This window comes from Bidens hawaiensis, unplaced genomic scaffold (assembly GCF_021521415.1).
Source record: "Bidens hawaiensis isolate Kalapana, Puna unplaced genomic scaffold, B.hawaiensis_p1.1 tig00010738_1, whole genome shotgun sequence".
NCBI lineage: Eukaryota > Viridiplantae > Streptophyta > Magnoliopsida > Asterales > Asteraceae > Bidens > Bidens hawaiensis.
The window spans coordinates 407,526-418,153 of NW_027491823.1; the positions used below are offsets into that span (position 1 = coordinate 407,526).

The 10,628-nt window shown below is 34.2% G+C and overlaps 1 protein-coding gene across 1 annotated transcript; it reads left to right on the top strand.

Moving 5' to 3' along the window:
* The first annotated feature begins 3,067 nt into the window (after positions 1-3,067).
* Positions 3,068-3,837, top strand: LOC143536144 (heavy metal-associated isoprenylated plant protein 16-like). Its single transcript, XM_077030202.1, has 3 exons — positions 3,068-3,192; positions 3,296-3,374; positions 3,470-3,837. Exons 1-3 carry the CDS (start codon positions 3,184-3,186, stop codon positions 3,706-3,708), a joined length of 327 nt encoding a protein of 108 aa, XP_076886317.1. The 5' UTR covers positions 3,068-3,183; the 3' UTR covers positions 3,709-3,837.
* The last annotated feature ends 6,791 nt before the right edge of the window (positions 3,838-10,628 follow it).

Genomic DNA, 10,628 nt, shown 5'->3' on the forward strand with positions numbered 1-10,628 from the left:
TTGTGAGAATTCGACATGCATCAATTCAGTTTTTTATGATATCGATATGATACCAACATAAGTTATTGCAATTGATAACGAAAATCCAAAAAGGTACATATTGCACATATATCGTTTGGTTGTGACGGTGACTCGACGTTGCACATTAAAGACAACAGAGTTACGTAGTAATTTAAAAAAAATCGTGATTTAAACCATGCAGAGCGTTTATAACTAAATCATGTTTCCTTTTTAATTATCAGATAGAAAACAATCATATATTAATTAAAATAAAATCCCAGAAAAAAAAGCCAAATAGTTATGCTTTTAAAAAGTTGGACTACGTAATATTGTTTCCAAGAGTTTCACGAAATGTGTCATAAAATTGTCGTTTTCTACTTTATAGCAATTGTTAAGTTATTACCCTACATTTTCCTAGAAATTTTCAAAGTTTATATTTCAACCATGTAAACGCGTTAGGTGGTGAGGTGAGCTCTCAAAAAATCCATCTCTTCTTTGTTTCCTTTGTCTATTCGATTCATTGTAAATGTTATATTTTGATGAATTAATAAAATATTCTTTTATTATGAATTAATAAATATGGTTTATATTTATTTATATTTATTTTTGAATAGCAAACTTCAGTTTTTATCCACATGTGCAAGAAGTTGAACTACAACCTCATATTTGTGATGACTGATTAGAAGTTGCATATTAACCTTCATCTATGTTTAATTCTATAAAACATGCTATTATAAAGAAAATTAAACTTTACTTAAAATGCTTAGTTTTTTTCTAATTAGACTAACGACTCAATACTTTGTGCGGGAATCTCATCCTAAATCTTATTCCTTATTCTCAAATTAGCGACGAATTACTAACCAATCCTTCATTATCGAAGTGTTACTACAAAATCAATAAGATTCATGCTTACCCCTTCAGGATTCCATCAACGATAGTTCTTTTTTTTTTGTTTGGGTTATAGAATCCGTCAATAATCTCTCAGTAACAAACAACATACAGTTCTAGTATTTTCTTTTCTTCTTTTGGCTTTTGTTGGTTTTTGTCGATGATATATCTGAATTATTGTCACTATTCATTTATTAGTAATTCACTGTCTGAATCTGAAACATACTTATAGAGGCTTAGTTAGGCCAAGGGTATACACCACTTGTCTTATTTTCTCTCAATTGTCAGTTTTTTCCCCATCATTAAATATCATCCTCATCACCCTTCAACATAGGGGTATACACCATTTTCACATTCTCTATTTTTTATTTTTTTTATTTAGTACAAAAAAGGAGTGAGAGAGAGAGAGATTGTGTGACGGGAGTGACCATGGTCACTATCCTCATGTCACGTGTGACCAACAAAGGGGAGGGGCGGTGTTCCAAAGGTGTCGCGCATGTGACCCCTTGTCATATCGAATGCCATGTTGGACGACTCCTTTTCCAACTCACCTCACGCGTGAGGAAAAAAGAGGCATACCCCCAACCTTAGCATGAGTTGTTTTTACATCGGCAATAACAAAACTATTAATATTAAAATTTCTTTTCTATTGCTACCTATGTTACCACATACATCTTGTCAACAAAAGTAAGAGAAAAAAACTGAGGAGTCCGAAGCCATATAGTGAAATATGAGTCTTAAAACCAATCAGATGAAAGTTATTTTTATTTGTGGTAAAAAAATGTACAGGTACAAAAATGATCGAAAGACAATTTTGTTAAAACCTGAGGTGCAACCTAAGGAACTTAAAAAGTACGGGTACAAGTTACGTATATAATTTGTTCTTAAATATTATAATCCCACATGACACATAAATGCAAACATAATGCAAACAACGACTTAACTAATATCTAAAGATAATTAGATAGCCGTGTCTCCCAAGTTCGGGAGTGGGGCCTTCTAGACTTCTAGTGATCGACGTTGACAGCATGCTTAACTTAATTGATCGGCTTGTCATCAAACAACGACTCAAGTCCATAGATTGGTGTCGGTTAAATCGGTTATCGATTTCAAAGGAAACTGTTTCGTTTTCTGTTAATTTGAATTGGTTAACCAAAATTTTAAAGTGGTCAATTTTGTATTCTGTGTTTAATTTGATTTTTGAACTTAAATAGTAACCATGGTCATACGGATTATAGTTAAGGCTATTTAGTTAATTACTTAAAAGAAAATTATATTTTTATTTATAGAAAAATGTCAAGGTAGTATGAGTACACTAAGTATTGTTGATTACTGATATAATATACTTTCATTCTTCGAAAACCACTCTTAAAACAAACATTAATAGGCTAATATAGCTGGAAAAAAAACATTAATATATAAATAAAGACAACGAAGGAAAGTGACAAACTATTTGATTAGTTACTGGCGATAAAAGGATTGAGTTCACACGGCATAATGTAGGTTAAATAATACGGTGACTTGATACATTAAATGGATAATCAATCCATACATCATACATGACGTAGCAGCATTCACATCGCTTTCTTTGAGAGGAATTTAGAAGGTAAAAATTAAAATAAAATGGAACAAAAGAAATATATAATATTTATAATCGGATATCATTTTTGTGTAGTGGCCCCAGAAATCGGTTGATGCTATATTGCCATGTACGTATATAACATTTTTTTAATGTTGAATCAATACGGAATGGTTTAAAATGAAAATCATTTGTAAAAAACGTGTACCACTAACAATTGAGTTATGATTTATCGCTAAAGATAAAATCTTTAAATATCTTATGTTAACAGGGTTTGGGAAAATTTGGGTTAGAGGCTTAAAGCATTCTCAATTAATTCATCAAATCATATAAGAGATGTTTTCTATAATTTATAGAGTGATTTAAGATGTTATGAGTGAATAAGAGAGAAAATTTATAAAAAAAAAAAGTTATAAATAACGTGTGTTAATAATACCATAGAAACAATTAATGTGAAAAATAGTGTAAATAAATAAAAATAAAATGTAACTGTGTCATATTGATTACAAAATAATGCGAAGTTTCCTTGGCACTGCTTGACTTGGTCGTGGCCCCTCGCCTTGTTCATTACGGTTTCCGTCTCCTATAAATACCCCTTCATTATTCTTACTCTTCATTCATCTTCTTCCACTAATCATCTTAAGCTTCTCTTTCTACTCTCTAGAGACACAAAACACATAATTAAACTCAATATCATCATCATACAACTTACACCAATGGAGAAGGTGCATATCTTTTTGTAACTCATATCCATTTATAATAATAATAATAATAATATGTTTGAATCACTTTACTGATATTTATGGAATAAAATGTACGTTTTTGCAGCAAAAGATTGTGGTGAAGGTGACCATGAACAACGACAAGAAATCCCGTAAAGCTCTGCAGGTTGCCGTTGGCATCTTCGGTAAGTAATATAACAACAACCAAACCCAGTAAAATCCCAACAACATTTTTCAAGTAATCATTTAACTAAGTTGTAATTTCAAATTTAACAAACAGGTGTTGAATCAGCGGCTTTTGTGGGGTCAGACCAAATAGCGGTTACGGGTGCGGGTATTGACTCGGTGGAACTAACAACCTCGCTAAGGAAAAAGGTTGGATACACGGAGCTAGTGAGCGTTGGTCCGGTTGAAAAGAAACCCGAATCAAAGGAAGTAAAGCTTCCGGAGGTGACGTTTCAAGTGGATCCATACCCGTATAATTACTATAATAACTATGGCTACTATTATGTATATTAATTAATATATTGAGATTTTATATGTCAAAACAGAGCATAGATAGTTGGTTTCAGTTTCCTGTAAATAGTGTGTAATAAAAGTTTATGTCAATTAAATCTCACTGTTCTGTTGTGTGACAAAATCCTATGTTTTTCTCGGAGAAAACTAGTTAAAGTTAGTTGAATTCCGTATGTTATTGATTGGAAAAGACTGCCGTACCACTCATATTGTTCTAAAATTCAAAACATATCACATGGTGAAGAAAAAATTAAAAACATAGTTTACTAGAGTGAGTTTAGATGTCAAATGTGAAATCAAAACATGAATCAAGAAACTTAATAACTTCAAATATAAAATTGCCGGTTTATAGTCTTTGGTTGGTAGCCTAGTGACAGCGTGACAGTAAGAATCTCTTAAACACCCGAAGTTAATAATACTCAATGATGGAAGTTAAACGACAAACTAAGGACGGATCTTTCATCCAAGATCTATGACGTTTCTATATGGGTGCTGCTAAACGTACCCCACTACTCCATTTTTCGTAAATATACTCCCCCCTGAACTTATTACATAAATTACAATTAGCTCTTGACATTATTTATATACATATTAGTCCCTACAATATTACTTTCATTTGATAACCTTCACTACATATATCAAATTAAAAACTATCAAGTATTATTATTAATTATTTTTTTTAATATTAATATTATAAATATTCATAATATCTTTTTTTAATTTTAATAGTGTATATATTTATAATATCCTTATTTGACCACTTTATCTTTTACAAAATAAACCAAAAACCAAAAACCCGAAACCCTAAACCTAAAACCCTAAACCCTAAACCCAAAGCCCGAAACCCGAAACCGAACCCTAAACCCGAAACCGAACCCTAAACCCTAAACCCGAAACCGAGCCCTAAACCCTAAAACCGAAACCCTAAACCCGAAACCGAACCCTAAACCCTAAACCCGAACCCTAAACCCTAAAACCGAAACCCAAAACTCGAAATCATAAAAAGAAAACGTAACTTGTAAAAAAACTAATATTATATAACAAACCATAAAAATAAATAAATGAACAAAAGAAGGAAAAAGTAAGGAAATGAAATAATGAAAATTCCATCCCACATTGGTGGAGGAAAGAAAAGTAGAGGCTCCCACCTTAGTATAAATAGGTTTGTAAGTTTCTTGTCCCACATCGCTAGATGATAAAACTAGTAAGCTCTTTATAAGAAATGAAATTTCTATGTTAATGTTCTTATAAGACATATCACACCCAGTGGTCCTAGAGAAGGGTGCGAAGCACCCGAACGCGCACGTGCACGGGCTCGGGCGAAGTGCGTTGGGCGCAATGTGGTGCACACCGCGAGCCGCTTAAGGGCTGCCTTAGTATTTTTGTTGGGAATTAAGAAAAATAATATATATATATATATATACATATATAAATCCTTCCATCGCGATACGCGACGGGTTCAGATTACCCATCGTGTACCGCGACGTGGAGGTTACGCAGTGGACACGTAGCCTGCCACGTAGCAGGCCTACGGCTGACTCATCATAGCTACATGCTTCTTCGCGATACGCGATGGCTTTCTATTTATGGCCATCGCGTACTGCGATGGGGTCCGAAATTTGCTATAAATAGAAAGGTGACGGGACATTCAGAATTCGCTCAAATCTCTTTTCTCTCTGAATACACACACATATAAGTATAAGATAACGGTATAATACCCGAGTATCGTAACGATATCCGATCGAAAGAGATATACACGAATCCGAAGCTCTGCCTGTTAAGGTATGACATTGTGCCATCCTGTAAAGTTTCTACTCTCGTGATTATCGTTATGATTATTGGTTTTATACTAATATAGAGATACTGCATTGTGTTTATCCTAGGTGCTTAATACCAGGAGGTGTTCTTTAATATATAAACTTGCAAGGTGAGACATTCGAATTTTTATATCACTCACATTTGCGTGAGACGACTATTTTTCCGACATTGTCATGATGATTTCAAAACCTATAAAACTCATGGAAAATTGTCTAAATGTTTTCAAATATATTTAAGTATTTTAAATACATTACAGTGATTAAGTCTCTGTAGACTTACGAGATGATTACTACTGGTATTGTGGGGTTTTGTATACAAGGCTTGCCTACTGGGCTATTACACGTTACTTATTGGACAAGTGTTAGCCAATAAGTAATATGACCACAGTCATAGATACGGTCGAGTGACAAGTACCTTTCGGTAATTTGTAAGCAGGCAGGTGTAAAAACATCTTAATGCTGTAACTGTAAAATGTGTCATTTACAAATGAATGTACTCACCAGTATTTCTTGCTGATCAAATATTTAAAACATGTTTCAGGTGACTTGTTAGAGACAAATGAATGATGCATGCGGGCTTCCAGCTTAAATAAGCGGTTTGTCACCAGAATAAAGAAACGTGTTTTGTAAATTAGGGATTAACCCTATAAAACTTATGTTTGTATCAAAAGGAATTAAATTCCCGGTTTTATCATAATAATAATCATGGTGTTTTTATAACTCTGATCATTTTTCCTAACTACGGTTCTGATGAAATTTTCCGCTGCAAAATAATTTAATAAACACCGATACCACCGATCAATGTTCACGGCTTCCCATCCCAGGGTATAGGGGTCGGGGGCTGTGACAGCTGAAGTGGTATAAGAGCCACTGGTTTAAGCAATATGGGTATTTTAATAATAACTAATCCTTAAATTAAAAGTTAGGAAATACATGCATTAACCTATGTGTTAACCATACGTATAAGATTCTAATCACACGTGAAAACAAAAACAACTTTCTTTTGGAGTTCGTTGTTCTATTATTTTTTATTAACATCATGAGTGAGCTAGTTGAAGCTTTTGAACACATATCCGTTAACTCCACGGATATAGAATGTCACACCCTCAAAATCCACTAACGGAATTTTACCGTCAGAGGGTGTGAACTAACAGGATCGGAATAATTAGTTATAATCAAACCATAAAACAAAGTTTCAAAACCATGAAAACGTTTACGAGTAATTAAATGCGGAAGCGTAAACCATAGAAAACAATGTTACGTCACGCAGGACGACTTAAAACCCAATGATAACAGTTAAAAATAAGTTTGCATAGTTAAAAGTGTTTCAAGCAATGCATGTTCCTAAACCGCGCGCCCGCCTCGGCTACCTGAGAATAACATACTAAAAGTGTCAACACAAGGTTGGTGAGTTCACAAGTTTATATAAAATAAAGCGTTTAGCGTTTGCGTTCAGCGTTTTGCGTTACAGCGTTTTGCGTTACCAGATAGTGTTATGTCAATTATATTTCTATAGGTAGCTAGCCTATAAAACAAGTATCACTAAGTGTTCGACACCGAAGCTGACTGTTTATCATTTGCCTTGCCACCAGGTCATCCAGACCATGGTATGTGTTTAGCCAAGATTATACCCACTCGACCTCCAGTCGAGTTTAGCGTTGGGTGGGGTTTGTCAAACCCAGTAGTACTACTCAACAATGACTCGCTATTATCCAATATTAAACGGTTCGATGTGAATGAAGGACTTTAGTTATTGCGTTTGCCACTTAGTCTTTACAAGTGATATATAATCTATATTAACAAAATCTTAAATGCGTTTCGGAGTATGTTATCTCCCCCAAGTGAAAAGCGTTTAAAAAGTTTAAAAGGGGAAAGTGAAACTCACTGTTTGCGAAGTATTCCCAAAATAATTCACCAAGATGCGCGTCACAGAAAAACTCTCTCTAGCGTTCTAAAACAACAAAGAGATTTTTCTAAGTGTCGGAATATTATCGAGTCTCTAGACCCGGCACATAATACCTATGCACATAACATGTTTCGTGTTTCGTTTGTGAATCGTGTGACTTTAACAAAGGTATTTGTGATACGTTACATGTGTAAGCAATTATTTACGTGTCATGTATTCATAAAGTACATCACTAGCAATTACTCCCCGTAAGGGCAATTTGGTCAACACATAACAATTAACTAGCCATCATTCCCCATGAGGGCAATTTGGTCAAATCATGACAATCAATTAGCAATTATTCCCCGCAAGGGCAATTTGGTCAAAACATAACAATTATATAGCAAGTATCATGTTTCATGCATTTTCACAAAAATTCAGCAGCTAGTTCCACCGAGACAGAAATCCTACTTGAAAGATTGTACTATTACACCGATCATAGCATCTCAATTAATTTACCAAAAATCATCACAAAAGCATATATGTCTTAGGTTTCCAGAACATATTTTATTATATTTTTATTCCACATAGGTTTCTCACAATCGTCAAATCATTACAGCAAACTCGTAACAGTCAAATTCATGCGCAACAGAATGTTATTTGAAATTCCCGTTAAACGAAAAATCCAATAAATGCAAGACCACTTGGGTTAGGTTCCTAACTCAATGAGTCAACTTCCAGAAGTGGAACCAACCCAATTGCTCTCGTAGTTCATGAGATATAACATTTACAAAACAACCTAACAGCAGGTCTAACAGCTCAGCTTTGCACAACGTTTTTGTAAAATCATAAAAGTTAACCTTTACTTGTCCAAAAATTACAACTTTATATTCTTTAGAAACTAGACTCAACCTAGTTTACTGTAGTATCAATAATCTCAACCAATTTTCACATTTACACTTCGTTAAAGTCACTTAAACATCAATAACACAATCTGTCCAGAAACTGTTTGCATCCAAACTCAACATATTAACTATCTATGAACCATAATTCATTCATATAACACTCTAGACTCCATAATCACTATCCATGCACATCAATTACACATTACATACATGGTTAGGGTTTTTGTTTGAACTCAAATCAAAGACACAAGCAATTAACATGTAACAATATCAATTCTAGTTATCAAATCATCATCAATACATCATCAAATCAAACAAAATCATATGAACACACTAACATATAAAAATCGGCATCTAGGGTTTGTAATTAACCCAATAAAAGTCAAGATTAAGTATAAAGGATGCATAGGATAGTTGATTATACCTTCCTAGCACCTTAATCTTGAATCAAAAGCTTGAAATTTGTTGTATGTATGTGTGTGTATGTCGACGGCAGCCAAGGAGCCAAGGGGGGGGGGCTGATCGGTTTGTGTAGGGAGAGAAATAACAAGTTAGGGTTTATTATTATTATTATTATTTATAATAATACTATGTTACACTTTGGCCCCTCCACTTCTAAGTATTACTTATTTAGCTTAACTAACTTGTTTACATCTTGAGTTAGTGTTTATAACGATGTTATCACACAACACCTAAGTCTAACACATAATTATCACATAATTACTGTTTTGACGTTTTTCGTTTATTCACCAATCGTTTGCGTCAACTCGTTTGCGTTTCGATGCAATTCCCGAAAGACTACACATGTAGTAAGTGTTAAGCGTCATTTAAATCCTAGTTTAAATGTAATGAAGTGTGCGTTATAGATTCAATGATCATAAGTTTGAATTGACGGAGTTGAGTTAACGGAGTTAACCTGAAATTGACGATTGTCACATAGAAGAAGGAGAAGCTAGTCAACAACGACCTGAGCCCATGATCTTTCAAGCTCTACCTATAGAAAACCAAAGCCTAAAAGAAGAAGAAGGCTCAGAGACTGGCAACGAAGATTGAAAAGAAATAAGAAAAGAAAAACCACAGTCAAACAACCAACTCAACCACAACCCGAACAACTAATTCAACCACAACATGAACAACCAATAGAGCCACCACCAACTTTACCAGCACCCATGTCAACAATACCAATGGAGGAGAGACTAGGCAGATGCCTAGATGAATGTGAAATCTTTCAACCCATAATCAATGATATAGGTGCAGGAAGTTCCAGCAACCCTAATATGCCATCCCAGGACCCAAATTATACACTGCTCCCTGATGATATTATCAGCCAAGCTCAAATGAAAGAATGGTGGATAAATGATTGGCAATATCAAACAATGATGAACAATCCATATGCACCATTCCAAGCTGAAACCGCAAACTACCCCACCATGACACCGGAGATGACGACAGAACTCCGTCACTATGGGGAAGAGTTGGTGGATCACGCCAATAGACTGAGGGATGTTGGGGAGACCCTACTCTGGAAGTTCTACGACCGATAGCCTTATATATAAAATTATATATATATATATAATATTTATATGTTCATTATCGTAATTTATTTGATAAAAAAAGAGTGTATGTATGTAACAAAGGTGTGTAGTGACGCATATATATAGTGTGTAGATGTAAAATATAGTGATGCATATATATAAAAAGAGTAAATGTCGCAAAGATCGACGATTTTGACATATTTTGTGCCTATGTGTTTATGTGTTATTAATATCTTGCTTACTTTATTATTCAATTACGATATTAATAAATCCTTTCTTGTATGTAATTCAGATGTCAAATGAAGCTAGTTCTAATCACGAAAACAACCATAATCATGAAAATTCCTATGAAGAAACTCATCTCAATATGAATGCTATTGAAAATATGATAGCTCAGAAAATCGCGGAAGCAATTCCTTTAATTGCTGATGCTATTAAGCAACCCATTTCTGTAATTAGGCATAAGACCGAGAGTAATAAGCGAAAGTCTAACACTGTGGCTAGTAACAGTGTGAATGGAGGAGGTAGAACCCATTACCCAAAAAACAAAAAAGTTCGCGGTACTTACAATGATTTATTGGCTTGTAAGCCAACCGAATTCTCTGGAAATAAAGAACCCATTTCAGCAATACGCTGGTTAGAAAAGACGGAAGCCATTATAAGAATGAGCAAGTGTGTTGAAGAAGAAAAAATATTATATGCTTCTAATCTCTTCGTTAATGAAGCAATAGATTGGTGGAACACAATCCTCCAGTCAAAGGGAAACAACGTTGTTTATACT